The sequence below is a fragment of the Gymnoscopelus microlampas genome (assembly GCF_963454915.1).
Source record: "Gymnoscopelus microlampas genome assembly, chromosome: 8".
NCBI lineage: Eukaryota > Metazoa > Chordata > Actinopteri > Myctophiformes > Myctophidae > Gymnoscopelus > Gymnoscopelus microlampas.
The window spans coordinates 21,258,885-21,278,342 of NC_139945.1; the positions used below are offsets into that span (position 1 = coordinate 21,258,885).

At 42.8% G+C, this 19,458-nt stretch overlaps 1 protein-coding gene across 3 annotated transcripts in view; it reads right to left on the reverse strand.

Moving 5' to 3' along the window:
• Positions 1–853: 853 nt before the first annotated feature.
• gpr4 (G protein-coupled receptor 4) overlaps positions 854–19,458 on the reverse strand; it is a 76,933-nt gene continuing 58,328 nt past the window's right edge. For all 3 annotated transcript variants that reach the window (XM_084065265.1, XM_084065267.1, XM_084065266.1), the window contains 3 exons: positions 8,974–10,149; positions 6,894–7,158; positions 854–3,118 (listed from right to left, as the gene is read on the reverse strand). In XM_084065265.1, the coding sequence (XP_083921391.1) occupies positions 2,376–3,118; positions 6,894–7,158; positions 8,974–9,102 (1,137 nt within the window). In that variant the 5' untranslated portion in view covers positions 9,103–10,149 and the 3' untranslated portion in view covers positions 854–2,375. The remainder of the gene's footprint in view (positions 3,119–6,893; positions 7,159–8,973; positions 10,150–19,458) is intronic.

Below are 19,458 nucleotides of genomic sequence, written 5' to 3' on the forward strand. Positions count from 1 at the left end.
ACAACTTTTCATGAGTTTTCAAAAATAGCAGATCAACAAGCTCATAACGCGGCACTCGGTGCCGTGCTATGAGCTTGTATATCTGCTATTTTTGAATAGCCAAAGAAATCTAAAAATGACACACAGATGCGTTCCCGGTCTCAATAGTTTAAGTTAGAAGGCTTCTGTCTGATAGTGGAATGTAAACAGGTACAGTACAAGACCCTTCGTGGATGAGAGCCAGAGCTCTGCAACGCTGGAAGTTCTGTCATCACAATTCATGGAAGTTGAAACACAGGTTGCCTGCCAACGTACGCAGTGGCCGGCACTATAATAGAAGTCAGTGAGATATCTCCGTCATATTAAATGAATTAATCCCTGTACACAGTCAAATCCTTCGTGTTAAGTGATCAATTTGAAACTCAGAGAGTGTAGAAATGAAACCAAATGGACCCTTATGGGACCCTTTCGGCATTAACGTATCTGTGTCATTTTAGATTTGAACCACTTTAACCGTTATTTTATACTTTGGATATTCAAAAATATACAAGCTCTTGTAGATCTGCTATTTTTGAAAAATCGTGAAAATTTGAGCAAATCTTTATATATGTTTTAATGCAAACATTTGTTTTACTCAAATCATTGATTCTGGGGGGTCCCTGGAACAAAATATTCAAAATATTTTATTCTAACATAATAAAAATAAGGTGGTCTTTCTGATGGAAGCAGATCTGATTATAATAACATAAGTTTTTTTCAAAAAACTGTTAGGATTTAGAAGACATTTGTAGAATCCCCAGAAGCAAAGATTTGAGTTACAAATGTTCGCATTAAAACATATATATATATATATATTCAAAGATTTGCACACATTTTCACTATTTTTCAAAAATAGCAGATCTACAAGCTTGTAGCGCGGCACTCGGTGCCACACTACGAGTTTGTATATCTGCTATTTTTGAATAGCCAAATAAATCAAAAAAGGACACAGTTGTGTTCCCGGTCTTAATGGGTTAAATATCTTTGCTGAAAATAGCAGTGGATTTGACTGTGTAATGATTGCTGCCACATTTAGAATGTACACATGTATTGAAAACTGCTCTTCCTCCAGCTGATTGTTATCACTGATCCTCACTTGGCCCTGAGGTGTGGATCCAACATGTATAGGTTACAATGACAGTTTCATTCCTAAACGACATATTCACCAGACTATGAGAATGATTCCTGGCATTTTGGTAACAACTCATATGCATCCCATGTCTACAATGCATTATAAACGTACTTATAATGCATTATGTAGTGAAGACAGCGTTGTCTCCTTATGCTGGACAATGTCTCGACTTTAATGTGGTCTCTGGGTTACAATGAAATACAGGGGCTCAAGGAAGAAAGACACTTTTACTCTATTCTAGTTTAACAGCTGAGGTACTTCACAGGGTTTTTATCTTTCCCTCAATAAAAGAAGAAGGGAAAAAAAGAAAGACGAAACAGCAAGTGTCATCTGTTTTTTTCAGGGTTCAAAGTAGTTACATTGAGGGCTCCTCCAGGACTGGGTGTGGACCAGCAACGTGTTCTATTTCTGTCACATATTCCGGGCTCTATTACCTGTGTGGCCAATCCTCAATACAGGCCATTAATTCAAGTGAGAATTCTTGTGTTCCTAGAGGATCATGGCGATTCACTGGAATGCAGCGAGGAAATGCAGTCAGGCAATAATGTGGCTCACGGTAACACAATTGATGGAAGGTGATCCCATCCGTTGTCGTCGACTCCCGCTACACAGCAGGATGTGTGACACGGCCCCCACTGCAAGGCGTCATAATAACTGTCTTCTCAGTGCGTGAGTTGTGTTTTATGAGATCCTTCATTCTTCATTCTTCATTCATACTTTGACTTCCATTCTGCTTTCATATTCCGAGACTGGCTAACATTGTCCCACTTGGTCAATACAGTATGCTACACTACCCCAATGGACTAACACAGCGCCTTGAGTGTGTGTGTTATTAACGTGGACTGGCCCCCGGTGGGAACCAAACCCTCAATCTCTGCACACTGAGCTGCCTGTACGGTACGGACCTGCGTTTCGGGATTCAAATTCACAAGTATCAAAAGTAGCAGATCTACAAGTGGAACTGCTACTTTTGATGATTTTGTGTGACGCTGGGGTAATGGACCCTCCCCCCCAATCCTGGCCACTGTAACAGAGTGGTTCACTACCTCAGCCTGATGGCCTGAGAGTCTAATATCTCCCCCAAGCGATAGGGATATCCCTTTGGCTTAGTGGTTAAGATATCGTGCTTTCCACGCGGGAGACCCGGGTTCGAATCCCGGGCGTTACACCACATCGGTGCCATTCCTGTGGCCCCGGTACAGCCAAACACTCCTCAAGCCACGGGTCATTTCTTGACACTGAGGATGGTCATCTGCAGACACTCCTCCTTCAGAGCCACCAGCTCCGTCTTATAATTGCTCGTCTTCCCGCCGCTCTCGCCGCCGCCGTACACGCACGGCTGCTTCTTGGCCGACAGCGGCGTCTCCATGGTGACCGAGCCACCGTTGAGGATGTCAGCGTGCGACGACGAGCCGGCGGCGGAGGCGGAGCATCCGCGGCGGCAGGCGGAGGTCAGCAGCGCCGAGAGCGCCCGGCCCACGTCGTGCCGCGCGCCCTCGTTCACGAAGCAGTACAGGATGGGGTCGGCCACGCAGTTGAGGCTGGTGAGCGCCAGCGAGACGTGGTACGCGGCGAAGAGGCTCTCCTCGGAGCCGCAGTCGCACGGCTTGTGCAGGAAGAGCGCGCTCCGCCAGAGCAGGAGCACGTGGTACGGGCCGAAGCAGAGCAGCACGATCAGGATGAGGCTCAGCGCCAGCCGCTTGATCTTGGCCTTCTCCTGCTGCTCCGTGGCGGCGTTGCAGCGCACGGCGGCGAGGATGCCCCGGTACGCCACCAGCATGGCCGTCCAGGGGGCCAGGAAGCCAAGGAACGTCCGGTACAGGTTCATGCCGGCCACCCACTCCTGCATGGGGTACTTCTCGAAGCAGAACGTGTGGTTGAAGCGGTCCTGGAAGAGCTCGTTGTGGAAGAGCGGCGCGGAGTTGGCGAAGATCTCGATGATCCACACCATCGCGCTGACCAGGACGGCTTGTGAGGAGAGGAGAGGAGAGGAGAGGAGAGGAGAGGAGAGGAGAGGAGAGGAGAGGAGAGGAGAGGAGAGGAGAGGAGAGGAGAGGAGAGGAGAGGAGAGGAGAGGAGATCTGGGTTAGAATGCATACAAATTTACACTTAACCCATTAAGACCGGGAAAGCAACCACTTAAAATCAAAATAGAAGATCTACAAGCTAGCTCAACAAGCTACAAGCTAGGTTAATGCACAACATAAATGAAGTGTGTTTGTGTGAGTTTGGTGGTGCATGACCCAAATCAGGGTCCTCGTTCACAGCTAAATGAATGAGTCCCCAAAATGACACACAGCTGGGGGAAAAACAACATCATGCCACAGGAAATTGTCAACTTGCCAGTGCACTGTGCATGTTTAGTTTTTCCCAGGATGGCTGGGGAAGGCTTCACCTGAAACGGCCTGTGATTGGCTCAGACGAGGGGAAGGGAGTGCCCGCACCCGCAATATTTTCATTTCTGACAGCCCACAGTTAATTGCGCAACAAGTGCATGTGCTGCTTAGTCCCACATAATCCCTCAATATTACTGTGTAGTACTGCATAATCGTGTAATATTTTCTTTCGGACCCCAAAACATTACAAACAGAAACACAGATTGAGAAAGAGAGAGCGTGAGTGCGTGAGTGCGTGACAGAGACAGAGACAGAGACAGAGACAGAGACAGTCAGAGACAGAGACAGAGACAGAGACAGAGACAGAGAGACAGCCATTACATTTTGTTTTTCCTTTCCTTGTTTTGTTGATGTTGTTTGAACTGTCTTGAGATTGTACATCTCAAGGGGTTATTCCCAATAAAAGGTGCGCTATATCCAGTTCATTGTGGGACAGTGTGGAATTTTGCGGGACCAACAGTTTTTTCTGGCCGCCTATTCCCGCCTGCTGGTATTAAAAAAAAAAGCCCACTCTCGACGCAGGGCTCTAGGGGCAACATATTATTATGAGTCAGGAGTACGAATGGCACTTCTGCATTCCAGTGTGGGCGGGACTACGGGGAGCATTGAAAAATGACTTGACAGGGTCAAGAAAATGTTGTGACAGGGTCAGGAAAATGTGCTGACAGGGTCAGGGGATCCATCATGCCAAACGGGTGACTCATGGTCAGATGTTGTCCCCAACTCGTCACTAGAGTATGACTTGAGAGTGAGAGTGGGTTGCAGGACTTTGTGTTAGTCATCAACTTACACTTTAAATATTTGAGTTATTTTAGAAACAGTGCATCTTTTACTCAAGCGGGACGCTTGAGTAAAAGATGCACTGTTTCTAAAATAACTAAAATATTTAACTCTTTCACTGCCAAGGATGACTTTTACGACTTTTTCCCCAAAGGCTCAGATTGCCAAAGACGACTTTCACGACTTTTTCGTTTTCCACCAGTCGTCCACCCGTCGTCCCAGTTGTCCCTGGCGCTGTCACAAGTGACCATTTTCATCCTCAAGTCACACAGATCCAGGAGATCAGGTGATCGAAAGATCTCCACCACCATTGACTTATAAAGTATGACTTGAGAGTGAGAGTGGGTTGCAGGACTTTGTGTTAGTCCCATGTCTGAATATTATACTGGAAATATCATAAAATATCATACATCAAATCAAGCCTTTAGACGTCGACACAGGATTGACCTACATTCTTAGTTGGTCTCCTTTGACGAAACATAATAAAAGTTGTATTTATTTTATATAAAAGGTTGTAAAGAGTAAAAGGAAAATGAGTTTGCTTTGATTTGGGATGCATGTATATTAACTAGGGCCGGGACTTTATCGCGTTCATTTCGATCAATGAATTACAGAAAAATGTACGTATTTTTATCGCACCTATTTTTGCACCGCGGAACGTTTCTCACTGGACGAGTTTCAGACGGACCGATCATACATGTACGGTGCGCAACAACAAAGTTAACTGCAGCCAGCACAGTGCATGAAAACATGATGCCTGCTTGATAATGTTGGCTGGGCCAATCAGAATCTGTAATGGATGCCCCGCCCCTACGCGCGCGTTTGTACCGTTTAGGGTGAGGGGGCGGCGGTGCGCTTGGGGGGGGGGGGGGTTAGGGATCCACGATACGGTGCGGGTCACATGCGCGCGATTTTTATTAATAGTTTATTAGCAGTTCTTGAGTACATGTACTAATAGACGTATGCCAAAATCCATTCGAAAAAAATGATTTTCTCTGTTCTCAGGTCAAATATTGCGATTAATTGCGATTAATTAATTACAAAGCCTCTAATTAATTAGATTATTTTTATTATCGAGTCCCAGCCCTAATATTAACGTACAGTTCTTGGTATGCGTTGTTGGCTTTGCCTTTGGAGAAATTATCCATTACAACCCCCTTATTTTAGGCTGTTAAAATGCTCTGTCGTGAATGTTCAAATTCACAAATAGCAAAAGTAGCAGATCTACAAGCTCAAAACACGTTGCTTCGCGCTGCGTTTAATTTACGAAAAAACACACAAAAAGTTTGAATATGGCGATAAGAGGTTTTAGCCCGACAGCAACGATATGCAGTTTGGAATTATATCACTACCTATACTTATATCACAACTCAATTCACTACCCTTTTACCTTTATATTGTTTTGAATCCTATACATATTTCTTAAAAGGATCCCTGGCTAATAAGCCATATGTCCTAATACATTATAATTGTCCTCTATAACTAACATTTTAAATTAAAAACACCTTAAATATTTTAGAAATAGTTCATCTTCTACTCAAGCGGGACAATGCCCGTCGCAAGTTGATGATGTCATTTGTCCACGTGTGGTCTAGCCCTATTGAGTGTATGGAATGCATGTGCTAATAAAAAACAACTTAATACTTCCTAAGGTTAATATGAGCATCAAATCAATATTTTAAATGTGTTTTATTTGCACATGCATTCCATAAATTCCATAGGGCTGGAGTGGACCACACATGGACAAATTACATCATCAACTTACACTTTAAATATTTGAGTTATTTTAGAAACAGTGCATCTTTTACTCAAGCGGGACGCTTGAGTAAAAGATGCACTGTTTCTAAAATAACTAAAATATTTAACTCTTTCACTGCCAAGGATGACTTTTACGACTTTTTCCCCAAAGGCTCAGATTGCCAAAGACGACTTTCACGACTTTTTTGTTTTCCACCAGTCGTCCACCAGTCGTCCCAGTTGTCCCTGGCGCTGTCACAAGTGACCATTTTCATCCTCAAGTCACACAGATCCAGGAGATCAAGTGATCGAAAGATCTCCACCACCATTGACTTCCTGCTGCTTAGCGTATTTGGGGAAATGGCTGTATCTTATTTTCTCCCTGCATTTTTAACGAGACAAGCTGTGACGTCGCGATGACGTTTTTTTCTTTCTCACGGAAAGCACAGTGAAACCCTTTAGCAACCGTCAGGGGATTGATTATACTGGATATGAATATACTGTGACTAGTTGGACTAGTTGAAAACGTAAGGAAAAACAAAAATCACTGGCAGTGGGCGATTCATTAATGTATTTAATCTGGCAGTGAAAGAGTGTGTTTTTGATTTTAAGTTTTATTTATAGAGGTCAATTATAATGTATTAAGGCAAATTTGGCTTATTAGCCAGGGATCCTTTTAACACTGTCATTATTCAGTGTATAGTGGGGCAACCTCACAGAGACAGAATTCCGTGTCGCTTTCATGTCACATAATTACAAACAACCTTTACACAATTCACAATCTCTCTGGTCTCATCTCGTCGCAATGCATCTCGTTCCGTATCTCGTACCTGTTTTGACTCTCCGGACCTTGGCGAAGCGCAGCGGGTGAGCCACGGCGAGGTATCTGTCCAGAGATATGCAGCAGAGGAATGCGATGCTGACGTAGATGTTGGTGTAGAAGATGAAGCCAAACAGCTTGCAGCTCTCCTGGCCGTGGCTCCAGTCGTCGTGCTGGAGGAAGTAGTCGATCCACAGCGGCAGCGTGGTGATGTAGAGGAGGTCGGCCACCGACAGGTTGATAAGGTAGATGCCCAGCTCGTTGTGCTGCCGTACCTGGAGAGCCAAGGGGTGGAAAGGGCACTCAAACGTTTTACTTTAGTAAAAGTATCAATACTGCAATGACGAAGTACTCTGTTACAAGTGAAAGTCCGGAATTCAAAACGTAAAAGTGCAAAAGTATTGGTATCAAAATGTGCTCAAAAGTAAAAGTACTAAAATGTTTGAAAATAGCAGATCTACAACCTCAAAACGCGTCGCATCGCGACGCGTTGTGAGCTTGTAGATCGGCTATTTTCAAATAGCCTAGGTATAAAATAGGGCTGAAGTGGTTAATGGATGTTTTATAATATAATGATTTATCTCTGCAAAGTAACTAGTAGCTAAAGTTTTCAAATAATTTTAGTAGAGTAAAAGTACAATATTTTCCTCTGAGATGTAGTGGAGTAGAAGTAAAAGTATTGAAAACTGGAAACACTCCAGTAAAGTAAAAATACCCAAATATTGTACTTAAGTACAGTACTTGAGTACATGTACTTAGTTACTTTCCACCACTGCTGGAGAGCCAAGGGTGGTAGAGTGCTGGGGAAAGGTTATTAAAGTTAACGAAAACCAATATAATAATATAATAATAATATAATAACGGAAGCAAAAATAACGTTTTTATCACACATTACTTACCTTTTCAATCCTGCACCCGACAAATAACCCAATGTATAAAAAAAAACTAAAACTAACACTAAAACTAAAACTATTATCATTTTCAAAAATATAAAAACAAATAAAAACTAGCAAATCCGCTCTAAAAACGAATTTTAAACTAACTGAATTAGAAAGAAGATATTCAAAACGAAAACTAAACTAAAAGTGAAAAATCCCAAACTATTATAACCTTGGAGTGGGGAAAGTAGGATGACAGGGAGGAGAAAGGGGAGGAAAGATGGTCATTTATTATCCTTTTACACTAATGGCCTATACTGCAGTGGTTCTCAAACTCTTTACATTTCAAGGTTTCCCCTTGACTCTGACAGTATACAAATGGAACCAAATGCCATTTGGTTCCATTTGAACACTGTCAGAGTTACAGACTTGTAAGGGTCAATTAAGACCCTCCTAAAGGAACCCAGAGAGTCCATGGTATCAACTTTGAGAACCATTGGCCTGCTGTATTTCACTGGCTCTCAAAGTGGGGTCTGGCGACCCCCAGCAGTCCTTAGGGCGGGTTCCGGGGGTCCCCAACAAAATGAGTAACAGTTTAAACACTTAAGCCCTATTTAATCATTCTGGGCTATTTGAAAATAGACGATCTACAAGCACACAGCACATTCCTCATGTTGTGATGCAATGCGCTGTGGCCTTGTATAGATCTGCTATTTTTTTCGTTTGACAAAATGTCGACATATCTTCTCTCATGGCGGTCCCTGGCAGAAAGTCTTTTCAAATGGGGGTCTGCGGGCCAATCACATTTCAATTTGGGAGACCTCGATGTGAAATAACATACTATCATAATCGTCTCTGTCGGGTGGAAACCTCATATGTTCCAAACTGTTACTTTTCAGGATTCAAATTCAAAAATAGCAAAAATGGTGGATCGTCAAGCTCAAAACGAGCTTGTAGATCTTGCTATTTTGGATACTTTTGTGTGACGCTGTAGTATGATGAAGTCGGGCGTTAATTTACGGAGAAAAAAAAGTTAAAATACGGAGATAAGAGATTTCTGCCTGACAGCGACAACATATTTCCATATACATGTCCACATGTTATCTGAAAGTGCAAAGAGAACGCTGTGCATGTGTACAGTGTGTGTGTGTGTGTGTGTGTGTGTGTGTGTGTGTGTGTGTGTGTGTGTGTGTGTGGCGTCAGCGTCCTCACCTGCATGTAGGCGGCCCACAGGGCCAGCAGGTTAGTGGGCAGGCCCAGGACCATAACTATGATATACAGCGTGGGCTGAAAGTACTGGTCCACTTTACTGTCCACATTACAGAACGAGATGTTGCACATTGTCTCGGGGAGGGGGTTTGTATTTGTGTGTGTGTGTGTGTGTGTGTGTGTGTGTGTGTGTGTGTGTGTGTGTGTGTGTGTGTGTGTGTGTGTGTGTGTGTGTGTGTGCGTGCGTGCGTGCGCACGTGCGTTTGTTTTGTTTCTTCTGAGCTATACTCTCAGCTCCGCCCTCTCCTTCCTTGTTTCACCACATTCCAAATCCGGCGCTTTGCCTGAAGCGTGCTGACGGGGGCCTCTGGCAGCGGACAGTCCTTCTCTGTCACAGTCACACGACCGTCCAACATGGCCGCCGCGGGGGCGGAAAAATGACGACGGCGGCGGCGGCAGCGGAAAACGGCACAGGCATTTCCTGGGCTTTTGCTGGGCAGGGAGTGGGTGGGGCCATTCATTGTTTCCGTCTCGTTTCCCCCCCCCCTTTAAGAGGACATGGCCCCTTTTTTTCCCCCCTCTTTCACCTGGCCGGTTCCATGTGTCACAATCTGCTCTGTCTCACATGGTTTGAAAAAAAGAAAAAAGAATGAAAAAGAAAAAAGGCCAGCTGGCTGCCGCGTGTCCCTCAAAAATGCAGGAAGAGAGGAGGAGGAGGAGGAGGAGAAAAAAAAGGGAGGAAGGGGGTGATAAAAGGTAGCGAAATGAAAGCTGCCTTATCGACTGCGAGCCAGGCCTTCTGGCCCTGGACAGGACCTCATTAATCTTTTAGAGATTAGTGCTTCGGCCAGGTCTGCTGCACTCTGTGTGGCCTGTGTGTGTGTGTGTGTGTGTGTGTGTGTGTGTGTGTGTGTGTGTGTGTGTGTGTGTGTGTGTGTGTGTGTGTGTGTGTGTGTGTGTGTGTGTGTGCGCGCGCGGACGTCTGTGCGTATGTATCTGTGTGCGTGCAAGCGTGTCCGTGTCTGTCTGTCTGTTGCGTGAGAGACGGCTCTAGGCTCCACAGTGTCTTGATGCCAAACACAGTTGCTTGGAGAGGGTCACACTGGTATCGAACCTCTGCTCACAGCCCTTCAACGCTGCCTTCAGGCCGTTGTCCCTTAACCCCGGGCTCATACACATCTGGAGGAGAGAGAGAGGGGGGGAGGGATAAAAGAGGAAAGGCAGTGGGGGTGGGAGGGAGAAACAGAAAGAGTCAGTGTATACGTTATACAGTACCAGGGGTCTTCAATGTTCTTCAGGCCGAGGACCCCCTAGCTGAGAGAGAGATGAAGCAGGGATCCCCCACTACATATTGTATAAAATTGTGTGGCGAGGCGTTGTGAGCTTGTAGATCAGCTATTTTTGGCTAGAGATCTCCTCCGAAAAGGGATGCTATAGGGTTCAAGTGGTTAATGTAAAAATAATAATGATCATATCACTCAAAGATTTGGCGGCCCCCCTGTAGTAACTCTGAGGACCCCCTAGGGGTCCCGGACCCCCTGTTGAAGACCCCTGCGTTATACTATGGAAAATTGTCTAAACACTTTATTCCACATCAAAGGGAGAGAGTGGAAGGGGAAAAGAAAGAGAGAGAAATGTATGCCTGTGTGTGTGTGTGTGTGTGTGTGTGTGTGTGTGTGTGTGTGTGTGTGTGTGTGTGTGTGTGTGTGTGTGTGTGTGTGTGTGTGTGTGTGTGTGTGTGTGTGTGTGTGTGTGTGTGTGCATGAGTGTGTGTGTGTGTGTGCGTGTGTGTGTGTGTGTGTGTGTGTGTGTGTGTGTGTGTGTGTGTGTGTGTGTGTGTGTGTGTGTGTGTGTGTGTGTGTGTGTGTGTGTGTGTGCCTGCCTGGGCGAAATGAGCTCAATTTAATCCAGTATTTTCACTTTTCAGGCCCTATTTCCATCCCCCCGTTGACATGCTCTGCACGGTGAAGTCCCTTCGCTGAAATGTTATTTTCACACATTACTCATGTTACTTCTCACTTTCGTTCTCCTCTTCAACATGTTTATAACGACCTTGGACGTCCCCGCATCTCCCTCCTAATAACTGTTTCTCAAATATGGCTCGGCTTGTTTTCATTCCTCCCCAAGGGATTATTATTCTTTCAACGGATCAGCGGAGCTTCAGCGATAGCGTCGGGTCTTTCGAGGGTTGCTTCTACACTCAACCTACAATGGCACACACACTCGTTGGCTCTTCAGTGTCCACACAGTGGAAGAGCCGGAGGCAACTTTTTCATGCATAGCGATGAAACGTGAGACGTGGAAAAGTTTACTTTAATCAATAGTTGATTACATGGTCCATGTCGCTCACCGATAGGTAAATAGTAGCCGGAGTAATACGCAGTTAAATGTCATGTTACATAACATGATCCTACAGTACAAGAACAATGTCCAACACATTGCATTTTCAAACAATGTTGGAATAGCAGTGGCATTTCAGTTGTTTAAATGACGGACATTAATAAATGTGTTTTAGCTATAATGAAGATAAATCGTTTAAGTCGTAAATGAATGCCCTACTATTTTCACTACTTTCATAATAATACAACTTTATGGTTTTGATGAGTGATAGATATTTTTATAATAGTCATTTGTCTAGTGTCATAACTGGCCCAATGTCACGTTCATATAAAATGTCTAAATCTGCCATCATATCCATAACTCAAGTTTGCTTACCAATCCTATGATTGTATTAACCCATTGAGACCTGAAGCCGATTCTACATGTCTCCTACATCCCAACAGTTTTCTGAAAAACGTATGTTTCTATATCAGTGGTGCTCAATCTTTTTCATGTCAAGGACCCCCAAAATTATATGTATTTGGCCGCGGACCCCCATCAAAATATTTTGTTCCAGGGACCCCCAGAAGCAAAGATTTGAGTTAAAAATGTTCGCTTTAAAAATATATATATTTAAAGATTTGCACACATTTTCAAAAATAGCAGATCTACAAGCTCGTAGCGCGGCACTCGGTGCCGCGCTATGAGCTTGTATATCTGCTATTTTTGAATAGCCCAAAGTGTAAAATAATGCTTTTTAGCTCAAATCTAAAAATGACACAGTTCCAGGTCTTAATGGGTTAAGTTCAAGGTGGTACGGAACTAATCCTCGTATTGGTTCTCTCCTTTCCTCTAGAGACTGCATGTGTTTTGAGCCGTACAGAGCACAGGCCCTCCGAGGTCACTGATTATCTCTGGAGGAATACAATAACAGCTCATTGGAGTTAACTTGACCATCTCTATGACAAAGCCACAACACCTCCCGCGACGCCGGTCAGAGCCGAGGTCAACGTGTTGTTTGAGACAATTGGACGCTGTTTGTCCAAGATGAACTGTCACACCATCAGCTTGCCATCTTCTCTCTCAAACTACGAGAGAGGCTCCTCATGGCCAGCTGTCATCGTCAGAGCTGATAACCACTTCCTTTGTGTATAACTATTGTGATCATTGACTGTTTAGTCAGAGAGATATTTTGCTGTACGGTGCCTCGTGTATTGATTCTCCCTCTTAACCCATTAAGACCTGGAACTGTGTCATTTTTAGATTTGAGATAAAAAAGCATTATTTTACACTTTGGGCTATTCAAAAATAGCAGATCTACAAGCTCATAGCGCGGCACCGAGTGCCGCGCTACGAGCTTGTAGATCTGCTATTTTTGAAAAATCGTGAAAATGTGTGCAAATCTTTGAATATATATATTCTTAAAGCGAACATTTTTAACTCAAATCTTTGCTTCTGAGACATGTGGAATCGGCTTCAGGTCTCAATGGGTTAATACAATGTCAGCTTTTTCATTTGAGAACTAGCCTGTGTCTGTCTTTGATACCGTCTTATCCTTTTTACACTGGGTTTATTATCATTATCAGCTCCATCAATGAGGTTTCCACCCGACATGTGACAAAATATAAATGAGTAATAAGAAGAACACGTCTAAATATATTAGTCAGAAACCGGCCCAGGAAGCGGCCTGCCTGTCTCTGTTTAGAAAGACGAAGATTTGTGAAGGAAACGCTTTTCGTCCCTGATAATGTTACAGCCATTGGTGTGGACCAGTGACTCTGTGCAGGATTGACCGCACGTGCATTATCATACACACATGCATGTGGGTACTCATGCATGCATGAATGCATACAGTAGCCTACATGCACTGACTTACGAGACACACACACACACACACACACACACACACACACACACGCACACGCACACGCACACACACACACACACACACACACACACACACACACACACACACACACACACACACAGACAGACAGACAGACAGACAGACACACACACACACACAGCGTGACCCATTATATAGCAGCCTATAAGGTATATGTAAATACAGACACACACACATATACATAGAGAGAGAGAGAGAGAGAGAGAGAGAGAGAGAGAGAGAGAGAGAGAGAGAGAGAGAGAGAGAGAGAGAGAGAGAGAGAGATCGGCTCAGTCATTTCTCTGCAGTGCACTCTACATTTCAAAGAATACTTTGAAATGTTGATATAATGAATGAGCCATCATCGGGTCACAATGCCGCTGTAATCTGTAACACTCTCTTAAGTATAAGCACACAACCAACCACTTCTGTAAAACCACATGAAAAGAGATGGACATTTTGAATTCTTTGCCGGCTCATTTATTTCACTACACACACACACGCATCTTTGAACGGAATGTTAGGGCTCTAGCAAATGCTTGCCTAGCGGTTCCTTAACCCATTAAGAGCTATAAGATTTTTCAAAAATAGCAGATCTACAAGCTCGTAGCGCTACAAGCTTGTATATCTGCTATTTTTGAATAGCCAAAGTGTAAAATAATGCTTTTTAGCTCAAATGAAAAAGTGACACAGATGCGTTCCAGGTCTTTAAGAGCCTCAAGGCCTCGCTGTCAGACTGCCATGTGAAAAGATGTTGTGTAGAGACCCCCATAAGAGAAGATTTATGTTAACATAATTATTTCTAAATTATTTCAAATTGTTTTTCAAGATTTTTCAAAAGAAGCTCACACCCTGGAACCCCCTCAAAAATTCCTGTTTAGACCCCACTTTCAGAACCACTGGTCAAGGGATGTAAAACTCACAGCGATGGGGGAGGGGGGCAGTTTGTCATAACTGGGGAACATAGGACCCTGGAAACATATGGATGCCCATATGTTTCCTAGGGTCCCTGCTTGCCAAGGGGCTTTTGCATGCATGCCAAGGTATCCACAAAGAAAAAAAAATGAATTAAATATGCCAAGAAAGTTCAGCTTTTCACTGCAGAGACATTAGACTATAGGCTACGGAACAGCCTCCTCACTCTTGTCACAGCTATCCAATAACAGCTAAATACAAACTTAAAAAGCAAGTGTAGTGGTTGGCTTATACATTGATGTGGGCGGGACATGACACAAGACAGGACCACATGCACACACGTGTTAACTTAATAGTTGTGGGATTGACTGACATGCGGTCAAACTGAACACTGAGCGACTCTGCGCTGATCAAGGAGTTTGATTTTGATAACTTTATTAATTAAATTCTCAAAGGTAAAGTCCAATCTAAATAATCAAAATCCAAGAAGTAACTAGTAACTAAATTAACTGTAGGGGACTGAGTAAAAAGTGTAATATTTGCTAGTACAAAGTATTGAAAATGGACATGGGCTACTCAAGTAATTAAGTAAAAGTACCTCAAAATTGTACTTAAGTAAAGTACTTGAGTAAATGTATTTAGATTCTTTCCACCATTGTTTCTTCCATAGTCTCATCTCAGCTGCCATCCTCTTAAATGTAAAGGCTAAGTCATGTCGCTGTTGTCGGGCAGAAACCTCTTATCTCCATATTTTCTTTAACTTTTTGTGTTTTTTCGTAAATGAAAAAAACAAACAAAAAACATCTACAGTGGGGGCACCAATGGCCTAGTGCATACATGGGCAACTGGCGGCCCGGGGGCCACATGCGCCTTCACTTAATGCGGCCCGCAGGTTAATATTAGAATACTGATATATTATTGATTTCAGCTGTTTACAATTCCTAACATGCAAACATGACCCGCTTTCATTACTTCAGTCTATATTAGTAGCTTAATGACTAGTACTAAAATTCTATTGTCTTTTTTTATGTCCAATATATTTGTATTTAAGTTAATACAATGAACATAAGTATAACTAAATGCATTTGAAATTAAATAAAAATGTTACTTTTCAGGATTCCAATTGAAAAATAGCAAAAATTAATTCTGGACTGAAAAGTAGCAAAAATAGCAGATCTACAAGCTCAAAACGCGTCGCGCTGCGACGCGTTTTGAGCTTGTAGATCGGCTATTTTTGCTACTTTTGTGTGACATAGAATGGCAATATGCAATGTGGCCCTCTGGAGTGAGTGTGGAAATATAGTGGCCCTCTCCGTCATCAAAGTTGCCCACCTATGTGGTAAAGGCCATTGCCCGGCGGCCTTTGCTGCATGTCACTCACTGCCTCTCTCCCTGTTTCATGTCAATCTCTACTACTGTATAATAATAATAATAATAAACTTTATTTGTATAGCACCTTTCATGACACGACATGCAGCTCAACGTGCTTTACAGAGCAAGAATACAATTACAGTTACAAATAATTTAACAATAAAGCAAATAAGAAAAGCAGAAGCATAAAACAACATTAACCCATTAAGACCTGAGGCGATTCTTTAAAAAATTCTAAATCTCAACAGTTTTTTTGAAAAAAATCTGGAAAATATTTTTTCAAGATTTTTCAAAAATAGCAGATCTACAAGCTCGTAGCGTGGCACTCGGTGCCGCGCTATGAGCTTGTAGATCAACCAAAAAATCAGCTAAAAGCAAGAGTGAAGAAGTAGGTCTTGAGCTGTGCTTTAAAGCTATCCACAGAGGCTGCCTGTCTTAGGTGTAATGGGAGTTTATTCCACGCTGTCGGTCAGTAGAAGCAGAATGCTGCTTCACCGTGTTTTTTATATGTCATTGTAGGCACCTCTAGCAGCAGGTCAGCACTTGAAGACCTGAGGGGGCGTTTTGGAACATATCTCTCTAGGCAGTCATAGAGGTAGGAAGGTGCCAGACCATTTAGAGCTTTATAAACTAATAAAAATACATTTTAAATCAATCCTAAAGACAACCGGGAGCCAGTGTAGTGAAGCTAGAACTGGAGTAATATGTTCTCTCGTCTTAGTTTTAGTTTTAGTAAATGCCCCAAAAATATCAACATTTGCAGATCCACAAGCTCGAAGCTCATCGTGGTAGTTTTTGAATTTGAATTAATTTCTGAAAAGTAAGTTGGACCACTGAATGCGATCACAGTTGCTGTCTGAGGTCTGTTTGCAGTGTGTGAAAACACACAAGTAGTAGCACTCAAATGAAATGAGTGAGCTTAAAGGACCAACAACAATTTGCTTTTACCACACAATACAATCCTTTATGGGTTCAATTTTTGCACTTTGAGGGTTAAATCAACACTCATTACACATCCCTTTTATTATTCTACCCTGCCATCATAAGTTATTATATCTGCAGTAGCTAGGAATGCATTCCAAAATATGATTTTTCTTCAAAACAAGTGTCAACAATGCCGTTAGGCTGAGATCTCCGAATTGTCTGGAAATTCCTGAAGAACAAAATGCAACCATTTTAAAACATAACACATGAACAAACAAATTCAAGACGGAACTTTGACCACATCAAAATTGTTGTTGCTGGAAAATCCTCCTAATGAGGATGGACTCCATGACCTCAGTGCCTAAACGTATAGCATGGAAAAGGACAAAATAGGTCACACCGAGTGACATGGCCTTGTTTGTCAGTCTACTAGTACAGTGACATAACGCATGTTCATCTGTCTCTTCATTGTCACTCAAGAGACTGCAACAGCCAAGAATGTGGTTCGTCTCCATCAATTAGAGATGCTTATCGTACACTGTTAGCATGCGATGGGTAGTGTTTGCGTTTGGCGTGTGCGTGTGCGTGTGTGTGTGTGTGTGTGTGTGAGAGAGTTAGAGTAAAGCGCGTGTAAAGGCATACGGTAAACACATGAAGCATGACAGCCTGCCTGTCATGGTGGTGCCTGCGTGCTTTTGTGTAATGAAAATAGCAATTGCAATTGTCCGTGCAAGGCAGAAAACATCTGTGTTGGCCATGCAGTCATGCACACACTGAAAGAAAGTAAACATGTCAGCCGTACCTCATCTGTAGCTGTCAGTGTGCTTTGAAAGACATATTTGTGTGCAGTTCTTGTTTATCAGATTTACACTAAACTTGGCACAGGGCCTTTAGCATAACAAACATGACGTTGTATCTGGCACAGAGCCGACGCCTTTTTACACACGCACGAGAGTGGTGGAAGAGGTACTCAGATATTTTACTTAAATAAAAGTAGCAATACCACAATATAAAAACACTCTGTTACAAGTAAAAAGTTCTAAATGTTATTTGTGTAAAAGTACAAAAGTATTGGTATCAAAATGTACTTAAAGTACCAAAAGTAAAAGTACTAGAATGTTTGAAAATAGCAGTTCTACAAGCTCACAACGCGTCGCGATGCGACACGTTGTGAGCTTGTAGATCGGCTATTTTCAAATAGCCTATGGTATAAAATAGGGCTAAAGTGGTTAATGTATGTTTTATAATATAATGATGTATACTGCAAAGTAACGAGTTTTCAAATAATTGTAGTGGAGTAAGTAAAAGTACAACATTTGCCTCTGAGATGTAGTGGAGTAGAAGTAAAAGTACTGAAAATTGGAACTACTCCAGAAATACCTCAAATTATTAAGTATACAGTAGTACTTAAGTACTGTAGTACTTGAGTAAATTTACTTAGTTACTTTACACCCACCCACACACGCCCGCCCGCCCGCCCGCCCACCCACCCACCCACCCCCACACACACACACACACACACACACACACACACACACACACACACACACACACACACACACACACACACACACACACACACACACACACACACACACACACACACACACACACACACACACACACACACACACACACCATCCCTTCTATCCGTAACATCATAATGTTTTTTCTTTTTTAATTCATAACAAAATATAACAACACTTCTGGAAGAACCGTCCTGTCCCATGTTATCCTATCACATTATCTGAATACTACATTCCTCTTCACCCCTCTTACTTGAGCCCCCCCCCCCCCCCCATCCCCCCAAGACACACAGTAATTACTTCCCTTCTACAAGTCAACTCAGGCCGGCGGGGGATATTTTTGGTACAACCTTGTCCTGCAACCAGGGGTCGACTTAACCGCCGACTTGCGTCTTTAGTCTCAAGTACATCTTAAAAGGTAGCGAATTCTAACGTGAATCTCAGCCCTTTGTTAATACTTTTCATTGGTTTAACATCTATAAAACACATAGACATTTACTTAACCACTTTCACTTTCAGTCGCAAAATCGTTTAAAAATAGCAGGTATACAAGCTCACGACGTCTCATGTCGCGACACGTTGTGAGCTTGTAGAGGGGTCATTTTTTGCGACGACAAAGTAGCTATAAGCATTCATTTACAAAAGCGTAACATAAAACATAACAAGTGGAAATATGGACGCAGAAGGTTTCTGCCCCACAGCAACGATGTTACAGTTACTGTATGTCACGTTCAACCGTGATATGTACAGGTATTAAGACCTGAGGCGATTCTTTTTGGTAGGGGGGGGGGGGTGACTGTCAATCAGTCTATCAACACCTGAGAGTTTATGGCTGCCCAGTAGCAGAAGACAGAAAAAAAGACAGCAGAAAAAAATGTGTGATATGTTTTCTTTTATTTTCCAGAAGCGTTTATTTTACAATGGTCTCAATCATTCAGAAATAATGTTTGTCCATGAGCTGTTCCAGCCGGCTCCTCCCACTGCAATGTATTTCACCAAACTTCCGGTGCGAGTTTTGCCACCCGTGAGATATCTAGAGAACGGACGGAATTTATGTCCTTTCCTTTCAAAAGCTTCCTTGCGTAAATTCAGGAACGACAACAATGTGTAGCCTGGTAGTATAGTTCCCCTCTGTGTGTCCATTTATTTAGTTTTATCCGGTGCATGGTAAGGGCCTCGGTCCATTGTGACTGTTTAAATGGACTGTACAAGTAAGATTTATATCATGTTAAAAATAGCATCGTTGTAGCGTGTTAATATGGGCCGGAGAGGGGAAACTTGCCGGTGTCACAACTCACCACTGTTCTCGTTATGCAACGTCAACAAAGTTGATCAAAGGGTTCCTGCAAAAAAATAAAGGAAATTCGCAGTGTTGGAAAAAGTACTCAAATAGTCAAATTCTTTACTTAAGTAAAAGTATCAATGCTGCGATGTAGAAATACTCCGTTACGAGTAAAAGTCCGGAATTAAAAATGTACTTGAGTAAAAGTGCAAAAGTATTGGTATCAAAATGTACTTGTCTTAAAGTACCAAAAGTACTCATTATGC